The sequence below is a fragment of the Echeneis naucrates genome, chromosome 8 (genome assembly GCF_900963305.1).
Source record: "Echeneis naucrates chromosome 8, fEcheNa1.1, whole genome shotgun sequence".
Lineage (NCBI taxonomy): Eukaryota > Metazoa > Chordata > Actinopteri > Carangiformes > Echeneidae > Echeneis > Echeneis naucrates.
Window position 1 is genome coordinate 13,638,293 of NC_042518.1, and position 16,024 is coordinate 13,654,316.

Consider the following 16,024-nt stretch of genomic DNA (forward strand, 5'->3'; position numbering starts at 1 on the left):
GCTTATCACGTATTTTTTACATGCTGTGACAGCACAGCACTTGATCAATTTTAAATTTTACCTCTTGATCTTAATACCCTTCTTTGACAATTATCTTATTATCTTAAACTAATAAAGTTAAAGGCTTAAAAGTCTTTAAGTCTTTAACTTAAAGTTAAATTGTAGTCATGATTTTAATGACCCAGTGTGCTTAAATCCTGCACGTAACATTACATTACCAAAGAAAAGTCTATTTTGATCACACATAAACGGTTTTTTGTTTTTTTTGTTTTTTTATTTATTCTGATGTTACTTTTTACATGAGCAACAGTAAAACAAGACTTTTCTCCTTCAAACAGTATTGGACAGTAGTGGAACATTTATGCTCACACACACACAGACACAGTATCATCTTCTGATTAGTAGCGCTAATCTCATATATATATATCTATAAATGTGTATTTATGTATATATATATGTGTGTGGTTTTTTATTTCATTTATAAATCATGTAGAAATATGTTTCATTTTGTGAGATGTGAGACAGACACAGAGAGCTTCTATTGTGGCCGACGATGGTCATTGATTGTGGTTGGATTCAGGGGTCAGAGGTCAGAGGCACATGACGGCCCCTCCAGGTGCATTGTGGGACACACTCAGAGGGAATGCCGAATGAAGAGGGAGAGCGACAGCGCAGTCACCACATGTAGGAATCATCGTATCTGCGGAAAAACACAAAGAGAAGACATTTAACTGCTGGTCTGAATTTTCAGGTCCCGAATTCTAAGAGATACGTTATTTAATCGTAAATCAGGTTGAGGCTCTGTACTAATACAATGAAAGTATTTAAGGCCAGTTCACATTGACCAGCCATCCAGTCTTGCGTGATATAGTTTCTCTGGTTACCTGAAATGTGCTGCATTTTTATTGGCTCTGAAACGAGTCAGCTAATAAAAGGAGAGGCTCAGATTCTGCTGTTGTAGAGCTCCTGACAGATACACTGAGATGGTTTTATATCTTCATATGGATTTCAACGCTATGAACTAGGGAGTCTTTGACGTTGATGTATTAAGATTGTCACATGTCTCCACACCTGATGCCATTTCTGTTTAAATCCGTCTTGGCTGAATTTATCATCCTGCTCTGTTTAACAAAACAGCTATCACAATGAATTACACTGGATTAAATAAAGATTGTCATCTCAAAGGCCTTTACCTTGATCTCTGGTCTCTGTTGCTGTCAGAACCAAGCAGGAGCTCTGCCACCATGTCCTCCTGAGCTGAACGCTTTCCATACCTGAGAACGAGGGGAGCATTTTTTAAAAATATGTCCATGCTTCAAAGACCCGTCATTCTATTTATGCTTGGATTTTTCCAGCAGTAGCCTTTACATCTCCTTTTATTATATAATTACTTCTTTGTATGTCATATCGCCACACCTTCCCTTTGCAACATTGGCTAATTTGTTGTCTCTAAACCAACACAGAGGCATCCCTGCAAAATCATAATGATATCATCATCGTTGTTTTCTCAGACCTGAAAAAGGTGACTCTGTTATTCGTAAAACAAGTTGAATTCATTTTTTAAGAAATGGTTTTGGTTGAAGTCAATGATAACGGTTCAGACTAGGTCCACAAAGTCTTCCACAATGCATTGCCTCCACTGCCTCTTTTATTTTTTAGCAGGGGGGCCTTGGTTTGAAGACCTCATCTCTCTCTCTCTTTCTGTCTGCCTTTCCAATAAACAGATCCACTTGCTCCACTCCCTTTGCTTCTAATGTCTTTATTTCACAGTCAGATTCAGATTGTGTGTGTTTTAGTGCCAGTGTGTCTGTGCGCCGGGCCATTTCCAAGTCTGCATGAGTCGTCTTATTCTTATTTTCTTGATAAGAAAACCAGGGGTCCAAGAGAGTAGCAAATATAAAACCACAGACCCGTTCAACACTTTGTTTTCTCGGCAATATGTGTGACTGTGCGAACAAAACAGTACTATTCAACACAACCCTGCAGAACTTCAGTTTTCCCATCAACCACCTGTTCCACTTCCCCATATGACCCCAGCACCCAATTTTATGCTTTGTTTAACACATGGGAAGGTGTGTGTCCTGCCCTGTGGGAAAGCAATCGAATAGCTCACATGCACCGTCTCATACAGCTGTCAGAGTGCGATGCATCAGGATGTAGAATGGCCCATCTGCTCACATATATCTCCCTGAGCTTGCATTGCTCTGCTTTTATCTTCTCTCTGTCTCTATGGCTCTCTCTCTCCTACAGTCAGTTTATCTGCTTTTGTCTTTTGTGCTTCCAAAGCTAGTAATTATCCCCATTTTTAGAGGCGTAAAACCAGGCTGTGTCTCTCATTTCTGACTCTTTTCTTCAGACACACAGAGATATGAGTCTGACTGTCTGAGAAATACGTGTCGTAATCTTCAGAAAAATCCAGTAGAACATATTGCAACACTTGCTTTTAGACCTGTTTTCTGAATTGCAGTCATTTTTCCAGGATGAAAGAAATCTTTTTTAAATCATCGCAAAACCCAAACTAAATAAATACAAAATATTGGAAGGCAACATCAATACAAAGTGAAGCAGTCTGATGATAAAGTTTTTCTTTGGGTTTCATATTATTTTTCGTATTGCCCAAATATATGCTATTGCACAAATTCAACAATATGCTGTGTGACTTCAAGCCTCAGCGTTTGTTTCCATTACATATGAGTTTTTATGGTGCATTTTTTTGATATTTATTATTCATACTATTTTTTATTTCATTTGAATGAAGACATTTTCTTTGAAAACTCAATATGACTGTGAAAGAACTGGGTCTGATGATAAACTCTATTTCTGCATAATAGGTAAGCGTAAATTTCAAGTGTGCTTGCTGCCACTAATGTTGCTTCCCTCACAGAAGAGCTTCAGTAAAGACTACAGTGTGTTTGTGTCTCTGACGCAATGATCTGTGTGACATGTTTAGTTTTAAACCACAGACACTGGACAGCTCAGGTCCATCATCTGTATTGAAGGTGTCTACAGCTAACAGCCATCTCATTCCCCAGCATTTCATTTGATAGAGCCAAATATTCAGAAGCACAGTTCATGATATGTCTTCATTTGCAACTCTCCAGTGAAACGAGAGAACTTTTAACTTGAAGCTAATTGACTTCCCATGGCATTCGGAGCCTTTTTTAAACAGGACATTTGAATATCAACAACCTATTTGACTTTCATGAATAAAAACTAATGTACCTGACTGCTCCAGATAGAAAATATATGTCATCTGACAATTCCATAGTCTTGACTTTCATACCTTAGTGCAGCAGGCTCAGCTAATCTGATTTGGGATTCTTTCTTGGATCCGTCTGTACCAATTTTATTGCCCTGGTTCTGTTGATTTGGAGGCCTGGAGGTTTTGGAGAGTGGCTGCTAATCTAATTTATGGAGCTGACGGTGTGAGCAAGAAAGGCTTGGGGTGGTGTTGGAGAGGGATGCATCACACGACAGACCTCCTGGTTTAGGTAGGAGCAGGAAACTCTTAGAAGTCTCTCTCGCTCTCAGTCGCCGTAATGACTTGAATAAAACTAAATTAAATATGGAGCAAAGAGATGGAAGCAAAACAGGCTAACCTGGTTCAATGGCCACTACTCTTATATTATCCTAACTCGTGAAAATCAGAGTTCACTCTTTTCTTGGAAGGTCCACATTTAGTCCAAAGAGGACAGTAAAGATGTAATTCCTATTTTCACGTCACAATCTTGTATCTTCTATAACTTTAAGACTGCACTTATAGGGCTATATTACACTATTAGGGAGTCAGCTTAGTAAATGATTTAAGATACTTCTTTTGTCTATATATAGAGGGTAGTCTGTCTGTTTATACAGAGGCAGGTGTGCTAGATTAATTGGGAGACAACAGATTTTATAAAAAAAAATAAGATTTTATGCTCATGCCCACAGAAATAATTTTAACACCCACCCAAATCTAGATAATGATTCAAATCTCACTTTGAGAGATTGTTTTCCTGTCCTCATTAGTCATTAGTGGGTCCTGCTGTCCAGGTGTGTGTGCTGTACTGCACTGCATCTGTGTATACCTCTGCCTTGTGATCAGATTGATGTAGTGTCTCAGGGCGGTGTAGTACTTGGCCAGCTCTTCGGGTGGGGCATCTTCACCGGGGTTTTCAGGTTTTGGGGGGTAGGCGTCAGCAAGTGTTCCCAGACACACCAGCACACACAGCACTACAGCCACCAACACTGTCCATGGTTTCAGCATCATGGCCATCTGAGAGAGGGAGACGGAGGGAGTTAGGAATACAAAACAAATGCTTAATCAGTTGAGTCCATGTTAGAATTTTTAAAAGCTCACTATATTCCATTTCATCATTGATTGAAATTATGTAAACGTTTGAAATAATGCAATATTTTCCATAAAAATCAATAAGTAGAGACATTTGCTCTGTTGTCTAAGATACAGGATTAGGTGTGTAGCTAACCTCCCCTGAGGAGCAAAATATGAAACACAATGTGATTTGTCATCCTGAGAAGTGCCTGCTCCAAGGTGGCTGGGGAGAAAACAGGAGGTGTGTGAATTAACAAGTCAATATGCATCACATAAAGAAAATAAACAAACCAAAACAAAAAGAAATCCCAAAACATTGAGGCTGTAGATTTACTTGTTATCAGGGGGACTGTGGTTTCCTTCCTGGGAGAGATGAAGAAATAGTACCAGGTACACTTGATTTCTAGTGTAATTAAGATCTCCAATAGCAAGAAAAACAACAGCAACAATAATGATGATAATAAGGGAACTCAGTTAAGACTAGTCAGCCTGACTTTCCTCAATAACTAGCATTATTTTTCAATAAATTGGAGAACTATTCTCCATGTTCCATTTGTCCCAGTCGCTTGCGATCAAAACATGTTTGATCACAAGCATTTTTAATCCAATTTAAACTGATGTAGCAAGCAAACAATGTTTGACTGTTGTATCATTTTCATTAAAAACGTGGCTGTTTATCTGCTCAGACTGAATATCTGTTATTTTTGTGTTCTGCTTGGGGCAGCCGGCAGTGGAAGTGCAGTATTCAGATCACCGTCTCAGCCAATAGGTTAAACGCAACAGCCACCACTGAAAGGACATATTCTTACGAAGCCCTGTGTGAGCAGTTTACCTCTGGACTGAGGTCTGGACTCTTATTGCTCTTCCAACAAGTGAATTTTATTTGTGTGAACTGTAGCAGAATAAGTTCAGGGCTTGAATGGAGAAGAAACACCCTGACATTATCATGTGGGATTTTCTCCATCCTGAATCCTAAATCATTTCTTTTGAGCAGGAACCAGAACATATTTAAGAGTCAAAGTAAAGTAACCACAAATCACACATCCAATCTTGTTTCGTTGTTTGGACTCAAGAATTCATAACCACTGACTCCAGTGAGCGCCTGATAATGCCAAGATCAATCAGTGATCCTAATCGATTAGCATTTTATTAGTTATGTTTTAACTGTCCTCACTTAGATGGAGATCTCTCCACTGTATCTCTCCTGTAATACATTTAACAGCCTCATAATGTCTCACCTCTTCTTCCGCCTCTCATTGGACAGCCATTCTGAAAACCTGCTTTATGTGGACAAATGCAAAGCCTCAATAACAAGCAGCAACTATGGGACACGAACAGGTCAAGAAAAAGCATGATCCAACGGTCAATGTGCATAAAGACCGACAGAGACTGAACTCAGAGCCACTGGAACCCTCACATGTGAGGATCAGCATTAGTAATCCAGTCCATCTCAGTCCTGCAGACCCTTTCCCACCTGGGAGTCAGCTTGTTGAAGTCAGAAGGCAAATCAGAAGGAGCATTTTTCTTTATTGTGCATAATCTGATTAAAACATACATCAAGATGAAGCAATGGTTCCCTGACCGAGGCTTTTATTTTGAAACTTTTAACCTTTTAGGTTTGCACGAATTCCTGCGTTAAAACCGAATAAATTCTCCTGCTTGAGTTATACCTCTGTCAGTGAAAAAGAAGACAGTGAAAGGGTGCGGACTTACTCTGAAAGGGCTTTGGAGTCGGACTCGGGGCCACAGGTGCTCTCTCTCTCTCTCTCTCTCTGCAGCAGGGGTCTGCTTCTCTTCAGTCTGCACGGCGCTGTTTCTTGGTCTCGAACCGCGACAGAGGTGATTTATATAATGGAGCAGTGGCGGAGAAAGGAGGGGTTACACTACAGCTCTGTGTGTGCGTGTGCGTGTGGATGAATGCGTCAGAAGGTGATGGTGATGGTGATGGTGATGGTGATGATGATGGAGACATTACTAACGCTTCCTGAGACCTGATGGAGTTAACAGATGACATTTTGGTCCATGACAGTCAAACGAGAAGAAAACCTCTCTCTCTCTCTCTCTCTCTCTCTCTCTGTCTCACACACACACACACACATACACACACACGGACACGCGCACGCACACAAAAGGATGATTACAGTGGATTTCCATCTGCTACACAAAAACACAAACCTGACAACACCAATCCTCTGCAACTGAATTCTCCCATACTGCAAGACCATGTCCTTAAGTAGAATCCAGCATCTTGACCTGTGACCCCCCCCTCAACCCCCTACCCATTATGAAATGAGGAAAGTCCACCCTCTCTATTGATAACCAGTAAGTATCACTCTATCAAAATAAACCAATGGTAGTGATTACTTTGTTCAAATCTGCAGTTTAGGGTTGCTGCTTGTGTTGTTGCAACTTGTGTTCATGCTTAACCTCTGCCGTGCTCAGCGAGAGAAATCAATCGACTAATTCCATTTTAACGGGATCATTTTGATAAGCAGAGACATTTGCCATCCCATGTTAATACAGCAGTTCTACAGTTTGATCAAAGCATATGAACTTGCCATTTGTTTTCTCTGCCATGCTGAGATTGTGCAGAGGCGTTAATTTGTCCCAGATAATCAGGGCCAAGAACTGGCTTGATTCCTGCCACTAGGAGGAGCTCCTGTCTTTAAACAGGACCCTAACAGACAGACAGACGGACACATTTCATGGAGAACTGGTGTTGTCAATAAGAAAGTGTGATGACGCAGTGATTATGGTCTGTTAAGCGTTGACGCACAGACTACTGGAAGGCTTCTATCACGCATCAAGTTATTGCTATCCAGCCTCTTCTTGCTCCCCCTCCTGCTTTCTATGCCTTTTCCCCTTTGACATAATGACATCAGTGCTTTCCTGTAGAATAATGTGTTGGAGTTCGTGCTTTGGTGGCTCTATGAAATGTTTGTCTTGCATCTTAAAGAATCATGTGCTCAAGTTATGGTTGGATAGATAAATAGAGAGATGGATGGATTATATGTTATTATAACAATGTTTAGCGGATGGATTGATTTAGTAATAATCTATTAATAATCCACTTGAACATCATATGATCACTTGGTCATATTCACATTACACACTTTATGAAGCTGGGCCCTCTGGGACCTCTGGGGCTCTGGGGCCCTGGGGCCCTGGGGCTGTTTGGGCATGAAAAGGTTGAACTATTCAAGTCATCTGAAGTGGTGTTGTGATCTTACAGGAGCCAAATTCAAACAGCATTAGCCGTTGAACACAGACTCCAGGGAGCCAATACCTGGCAAAAGATTTATGAGAGGGACAGAGCTAAAAGTGTATCGAAGGGATATCTCTGTGTTAAACACACAATATCAAACTCAATCCAACAAAATACCAGACCAGATTTAAAGAGATGTGCAAATAATAGTGTGCAAATATAAAGAATGGGCTTCAGAGTCAGTGGGTAAGACACAAAGCAGCAAGCTGGGAATCCTTATTACTGGGTGTTTGTGAATATGAATCGTAACTAGTGCACCCTCTAATTTGGATAAATAATGAATAGAGGATATTTTGAGGAAAAGGCGGAGTTGAGGAGGAATAAGGGTTTGATCTGACCAGGTCCTGTCAGTCACACAGCCCAAATGAACCCCCTGCATTATGATCCATTTTCCTCTAAAGGTGACCATCATTTAAAAAATGATCATTTTACACTCTGACTACTGTTGTCGTGTCCGACCACTATTGTCTTTTTAAACTAAATGTTGTGTGATTCTCAAGGTGCATTGATATGCTACTCTACTTTCCAATCTTAACGCACACATTTGCTGAAAATAAAGCTTGAGGATAGAGGCATAAGAATTAAGACACCGCACACCAATCCAATCCTTTTTCTAAGCTGCTGCTCTGCACAAGGTCGCCTGGTAAAACCAGAAAACACATCATTTCAAATTCCAGATTTACTCTTTAAATGATCACTCAAAATGCATATACTTCTCATGCCGCAACTCACACAGTGCAAAGCACGGAGTCTGCCCTGCCGAGTGAATATGCTGCTCTGCCTCTCCGCCACACAGAAACAGGCAGAGACAGATGCTGTGGTTTACGTCTGCGTGAGGTGTTTCACACTGGGCTAAATGAGCTCTCACTGTAGAACATTAACAAGATGGCGAACACAAGCTCTAATCCAGACCTGATTGATGCTGATGGCTACATCTGGGACACAAATGAAGGAAATGTTGGCAAAAGCGGCAAAGTACAACAAAGAGTAAATATCCTGCTTTTGCAGTCAGCATCCACGTATCTGTCAGATAATGCTCCACTTGATGAGGCCCTTCGTGAAATGGGATGATATGTTGCTGTGGGAGATCCAGTAAGATCCTACTGTTGACAAGGAGACATAAAAAAAGATAGACTGGAGTTTGTCAAGACTTAATTCAAGTAGCCAAAATCCTTGTTGGAGAATGTCTTATGAACAGATGTGACCAAAATAGAGCTGTTTATTGAAAAGAAAATTGGGCCTTAGAAGACAAAAACACAGCTTGCTACGGTCAAACACGGAGGAGGATTGCTGATGTTTGGGAGTTCCTTTGCTGGCTTTGGCACTGGATGGCTTGACTGTGTTTACGGCATCGTGAAATCTGTCTATCAAAGAATTTTTGGATGCACTGTAGGGCCAAGTGTCAGAAAGCCGGTGGTCCATCAGAGGTCATGGGTCTTCCAGAAGGACTCACAAGCATAGAAAATCTGTAAATAGAGCTCAAAACAGCAGTTGGAAGAAGGCAGCCCTCAAATCTGAGTGACCTCGAGCAGTTTGCAAAAGAGGACTGGTTGTACAATTGCAGTAGAGAGATGGGCTACCAAATATTAAGTTGAGAGTTCCAGTAATTTTGTGTTGTCTGTTTTTGAAGTTTTGAATTGGATGAAATGAAATTTAGATTTTGTGTGTGTTTGTGTGTTTGTGTGTGTGTGTGTGTTACATCATTGCAAACAAACGAAATAAACATATTGTAATTGCAATGATTTTCTTGGAGGAGTGGTTCTTTATTGGACAGTGGTGTGAAGCAGCCCCCAGCACCAATCTCCTTTTTTTTACCTCGTCTATGCTTTAAATAACAGGACATTGGACTTCATCGCGGGATTTTTAAAAATTTCTTAACTATCCAGAAACCATCATTTCTCTTTATCAATGCACAATTTTTAGTTATAAGCCACACATGATATCACATGTATGTTATACTGTATGTTATACTGAACTATGATAGGACAACTGGAAATTCACCATTTTCCAAGGAGAGTCACGGTTTTGTTGGCCTCTCCCCGACTGGATTGTCCTTGGAAATGTCATGTTATTGCTTTTTTACAACTGTGAAATATCAGGATTCAGTTTTAATAAAGGACAAGCGTTACATTTCAGAGTGAACGAGAAAAAGCTGATCTCATTGATTATATACAACCTATATGACAGTTATTAAAACTCAAATAAAAACACATGTGGCAGTAACATTACACATTGGTCCAAACAGAACTGCAGCATATGAAGATGCATGTGTAACACAAGACCGTCCTCGCAGAGCAAAATGTAATCAGTTATCAGATATCAGTATCCAGTGGCAAATGTGAACTATAATTACACACACAAACATTATTGTCTCCGTGAAGCAAACAAGATTCTTAGATTCTTGCTTTGTATACTGTTTGCCACCTCTTAGACACCCATGAGAATGATATGATTTGATATCAGGTGCATTCTACTTTAACATACTCCGAAGGATGTCCAATTATGTCATTATGACGATGATGATGATTATTTTCATTAGTAATATTCTTAAAACTCCATCTCTTTTACCGACTGTCACCTGATGCTATGTGAAGCTATTTACAAAAATACTGGCCAAATGTGAAAAATAATTGATTCATTAAACTTTACATTTTCTCTTTCCTTTAAAGCAACTTTTTTTAATCTGCCTATCCCTAGTTATCCCTTTCTGTGTATTACACACACAGTCAATAAAAGTAGTACAAACATGTCAGCGATTAGCCTTCAACCGTAGTCAATTCCCTGGACAAACAAGAGCCCCACTGTGTGTGTGTGTGTGTGTGTGTGTGTGTGTGTGTGTGTGTGTGTACCTGATAGGGAATGAAGTCAGCATACCATAGTTCCTTCCACAAATACTTTTACCTCTGATAATGCTTTGTTAAAAGGCCAGTGAGTTATTATTTGTGTGTGTGTGTGTGCGTGCTACCCCTATTCAGAACAAATCATCTTCATCCATCAACTGAAGCGAACAGAAAAGATGAAGGACACATCAGTTAGAAGAAGACATACAGCCACATACTGACACCAAGGTATTGACAGCAACAAAGAATTGAATATAGATCCTGACCAACCTGCTAAACATCATGAGAATGTAAGATGGCTTTGATTGACAGGCTAAAGAGTCAATAATCAATATTTTTGCATCAACAATGGCTCGGATGACTACTTGTATGTGAAAAAGGAACTCTCACTTGATTCTGTGGTTTCCCATAACTGTACAGCACTTTTACTTCACTCTTTTGGTTTTAAGTTCCACAAACCTACTGTTTTGGTACATTCTCATCAAGTAACATTTGAAGTGCAGCAGTTTTCGGCAGAAAAGCTCAATAAAACATCCGGAGGTCTACCTGCATTTACTAATGTGATGACAAAGTTAGTTTCCAGGAACTGATAACAGTGGAGAATTTAGTAGTTGCTGAATACTTCTAGGAGTTGACAGAGACCAAAGACTATCAGACTTAAAGTCATCAGGTGGTCTCAAACTGGACTGAAGCTTTGCACTGTCTGCTGGATACAGCAGACAGTATCCAGCAGACAAGTTTTTGGTATGAAGTAAAATGGTTGCAGATGTTAAAGGTAGCCTGCTACTTTGCGGAATGATGCATATGATAACGCACAAAGACATTTCCGGATGCCGCAACAAATATGAAGCCTGATTGTTAGTAACCATTGGTGCACATGATACATTATTTAAAATACGAGAAAACATGGCAGATCATTATTTGACTAATGATTTTATATTTTCTTTATTTTCAGGACAAAATATGGATCCTATAGTTGAATGAAATACAAGCACTGTGAACAGTAAATGCACAGCAGCATACGTCTGGCCACTAAGTTAGCTTAGCAAGAAGATTGGAAAATTCCTACTAACTCTGTTAACAGATCTGTAGGTCTGAGCCCATGATGTCCTAAAGCTTCAACATAGTCATGGATTTCAGGCTGGAGCTGTCACCTCACACTGACAATGAGAGTTGCCTCTTTCGCACTCTTTTGTGGAAGTTCCAGTGAAAGAACAGATTTCGCTTTTGCTGTTGTAAACGTTGGCGTGACGAGCCCATTTAGTGTCGTCAGTGAATTTTGGATGAGTCCTTCGGGAGCCTGGATGCAGATTAAAGCTGACAGAACTCTCTCTCTCTGCCTTTCAGGAACTGGTGGAATCTTTCAGCTCCCTCCGCTGTCTGTGACAGCAGCACCTGATGCAGGTCAGTCCCTCAGACACACAGACACACAGACGGGGTTTCAAAAACATTACAGACCTACGTTTATTCTCTCACTCTGATGACTCTAACAATATAATGTTCACATTACATGCTGATGTTCATTACGATACACTGTCCTTATAAGATATGTCAGTGAACAAATAAAGTTATTGTCAGGCTTGGAAAGTTATAAGAATTCATCATGGATCTGTTAATGCTGTACGGAATTAATGTTAGAGGGATTAAGGTTGTTGGAAGGGTTGAACTGAATTGTATCAGAGGTTTGGGAGACTGACCTATAATATGTAGTTGTTCAGCTCGTTGTTGGACAGAAATTTCTTTACTATAACTTTAATTTCTTGCAAAACTGAAATTTAAGAGACAAAACATTTGACAAAACAAAGCAAAAGAAAACTCCACAATTTTTGCTTATCAATGTAAGTTTTCTTCTGGTTTTCCAAAAGAAAAAAATTTCAAGGATCAAGACTCACTGGTTGGTTAATGACTGGTTAATCGAAATCATCTGTGACTCACACGCACTGATAATGAAGTCTCGATTTGAAAACCCATCAGCCACCCGTGGAGTAAAATGAAACCTCTGTTCCAGTATACCCTCCAGGTCCAGCTGTTGTCCTCTGATGTTAGCTGACACTCCGAAGGGGAAGTTGTAGCTGATTGTCATGCTGTATATGGGTCTGCCTATGGCTGGGCCAGAAGAAACACAAGCATCTGGCCCAAGTACAGGCCAACTGTACGTCGCTATCTTCTTTCCGGGATATTATTCAGAAATAATTCTATGCAGCATTAAGTGCTTTTTACAAAAACACTTGGTATAACTTTATATATATTGGAGAAATCTTAATGACGTTTTCAGTTCTTCCTTTGCATTGTTTAATGTTTATGTTTACTGTTGCACTGCAAACATGTTAAGAGAGGAGATGTCTTTGGGCTTCAATCTATCTGAGCCAGGATTGTTTCTGTTTCCCTGGTGAAATATGTTGGTACGCTGCTCCCACTATGACCTCTGTTTATTAATGCTATTTCAGGACACACTCCTCTGGGTCTTACCAAAAATCAGCCTGTTCAGATCGGAGGACTGCTTCTGTGTTTCCTTATAGATCTGTTAGCATCTTACCAACTAATCTCAGCATGCCACACACGAATAACAGCAGGTTATGTGTATGTGTATGAGTATTTTATACATTAATACTTACTACCTTGGCAGGGAAAAGAAAACATTGCTGCAAAAGAATATATTTGTGTGTCTGTGTACACGTGTGTATTTGTGTCTGATTGCATCGACGGCTGCCTTGTAAAGGTTAGAGTTGCTGAAAGCGGGGAGGAAGAGTGGCAGGAAACATTTAACCGGCGCTGATAACACACAGTGCTGTTGCTGCCTCTGCATGTCACTCAACATCGCCACACACACATCCGCACACAGATCCACGCACACACACACACACACACACACGCGTGTATTAAAATTTTTCACCTTCCCAGTCCGTTTCTATAATGTATCATTTTGCCCTGTAAAGCATATCTAGTGTTAGGAAGCACATGTTTATGTACTGATATAAAAAGGCACTAAAACACGCACACTTATGCTTTTAAAGCCCGTCTCCTGTCTGGATGTTAAGGAGCCTTTCAGTGTTTGTTTAAGTCTGTGATTCTTGTATCTGTATCTCTGCTCTGTCAGGACAATGTGACAGCCAGACTTCGCTGATAACCAGCACTATCAGTGCCAAGAACAAAACATTGCTCTAATGGATCCTGCTGTGTGTGTGTTTGGATGTTTCACATTGCCTCTTCATGTATATTTTTCCTGTGAGGTTTAACTCATATTGTGTGTCTGTCTCCTTCTCTCTATTTCTCTGCCTCAGCAGCAGTCAGGTCTGAGACTGAGCGATGTATGGAAGCCTCTTTATGAAATGAAGCTACAGGTAATTTAACATCTGAGATAAATGAGCTCAGGTTTCACTGCCATATTATTACCCTTTTGTTTTCTTTTTCAATACCATCTGGTAAATAATATTTGGTCTCACTGCTAACTCCATTATCTGCTCCTGCTGATGAACAAAGTGATGCTATCATAGTCCCTCATAGGCTCTTTTAATATCAGCATCAGAACATTTAGTAGCACATTCACTGACTGAATCATTATACACGCTAATAAAGGAGCTTTTGATTACACATTAAATGGAACTGGTGGAATCAATCGGAGTCAAATGACATTTCAATTTTTCATTTTCATTTCATTTTCAGTTGCTTATGCGTCAGCGTTGTGGAGGGTACTGCAGTCAATCCCAGCTGGCATCTCAGGCAAAGGCGAGGTTCATCCTGGGCAGGACGCCTATCACATGTCAGTCACAGGGCCGACATATAGGGACATACAGAGACACACAACAACTCACACTCACACGCACACCAACAGGCAATTTAGAGTAATAAATTATCCTAAACACGCATGTCTTTGGACTTTTGGAGGAAATGGAGGACATGCCAATTCCACTTAAAAAGGCTCAGGGAAAGAAAACCGATGACTTTCTTGCTATTGGGCAACACCTCTATCTACCATTCTGTCTGCCATGCAAATAAAAAAACATTTAAATCCAAATCCAGTCATACCTGGTATCAGCCTGTGATCTGTCTCTAACTTTCAACACATTCTTCAAAAAGCCCTTGTTTGATATTTTCTTCAACTAACCACATAAGGTCTGGTGTTGTAGCCTGTTGTTATCTGTGGTTCAGATAGAGGCCAATGACAATGGGCCTTAAACCTGCATTCCATCTGATCACCATCAGGGGGCGACTCAACTATTTGTAAAACAAAGTCTGATTATCTTGAAGCTTATGGAAAAATTGTCCCACTTCTGACTTGATTTATTAGCTCAGTAAATGTTTTCCTTAAAAGTATAAGTTTCACTCTTTAGCGCCAAATTTTCAATAGAACAAGATTTAGTTTTTAATTGATGGTCTCATTTAGAAGAAAAGGATACCACAAAGCAGTGGATGCATCAGGGGACGTAGCTTCCCTCTGACAGACCATCCCACACAGTACAAAGTTCAGTGCTCGGTTATCCCTTTGACCGCACAGTAGATGTGTCTGAATGGTGCTATATTAATCAATTCATATGTATATGTGAGGATGAGCATGGCTGGCATCAGGCTGCAGGTCAGCAATGCAGTATGAACGTTTTCAGTGGAAGCAGCCAGTATCTGGCTAGAGTCATTAAAATATACAGAGATATTTATTTCTATCAAGTATAAAGTACCAGTCACCACATATGTCTCGCTTTCTGTTCCTATTGATAAATGGATTGGAAACACTGGAGATGGCTTCTTTACAGGGACTGAACCTGATATCCTCTCCAGGACCAGAGAGTAAAAGTTACGTGACAAGAATCTCGCATCTCTCTGTATAGCATCAGTCAAGGGCTCTCCATCATAAAACAGGCCGCTCCCCTTTACGACACGGCAGCTTTAACAGCGTCTTATGTGCTGCGTCCTGCCTGCTGTAACTGACTCATTGCTGGAAAGCCAGGTGTGTGGTTGTGTGGCTCGTGTACTTGTAAAAGTAAGGTCAGAACAGAGGAGTCCTGTGAGCCTTGGCAGGCTAGTTGTTACAGGTGGGGTGGTGAGCAATATCTGGAAAAAATTTAATTCTACGCACAGAAATAAAGCAGAGTGGAAGTCAGAGAAATTGAAAAAGGCATACAAGCAAAAGACGGATAATAATCAAAAGGGAGAGAAACGAGAGAGGTTAGGAAGTTAATAAAGAGCCCGTGGACTTCTCTGTTTGATAGCCTTTCCTCTGATCAATAAAGTTCACTTCAGCCATTGATCTACCCTCATCCTGGTCTCAACTGTTGGCCTCTTTGAGAGTGGAGGCAGAGAAAGAGAGAAGCAGCAAGATCACCAGAGTAATACACATACTTGACAGACAAAGGGAAACTAAACAGAAGAGAAAAGGAAAGAAACTGAAGTAGCAGAGACAGGTTTAGGATAATTTATCTATATAACACTTAGCCCTGATTTAGCCACATTTATCCACATGTGATTGATGGAACACAAAACACTGACTTTTTCACTTCGACTATGTAACCTTTTTCCTTTTGTTGTAACGTAGTGGCAGCTTGGCAATGGAAGGGATTAGATGAAAGTTAACAGATATTTTGGCAATTTCACTTCACTGCCGTGAAGTGTAGT

General features: G+C 40.3%; 1 protein-coding gene across 1 annotated transcript; it reads right to left on the minus strand.

Moving 5' to 3' along the window:
* Positions 1 to 323: 323 nt before the first annotated feature.
* pyya (peptide YYa) lies at positions 324 to 6,110 on the minus strand. Its single transcript, XM_029507911.1, has 4 exons — positions 6,026 to 6,110; positions 4,068 to 4,255; positions 1,194 to 1,274; positions 324 to 700 (listed from the first exon to the last, which is right to left on the minus strand). Exons 2-4 carry the CDS (start codon positions 4,253 to 4,255, stop codon positions 676 to 678), a joined length of 294 nt encoding a protein of 97 aa, XP_029363771.1. The 5' UTR covers positions 6,026 to 6,110; the 3' UTR covers positions 324 to 675.
* Between the last annotated feature and the right edge of the window lie 9,914 nt (positions 6,111 to 16,024).

Bases quoted from the DNA above. Each gene is read 5' to 3' on its own strand.
- pyya (XM_029507911.1), bottom strand. From the start codon at position 4,255: ATGGCCATGATGCTGAAACCATGGACAGTGTTGGTGGCTGTAGTGCTG. The intron at 1,275-4,067 runs GTATACACAGAT...CCTCGTTCTCAG, and splicing joins AATCTGATCACAAGGCAGAG to GTATGGAAAGCGTTCAGCTC. The intron at 701-1,193 runs GTAAAGGCCTTT...GTTTTTCCGCAG, and splicing joins AACAGAGACCAGAGATCAAG to ATACGATGATTCCTACATGT.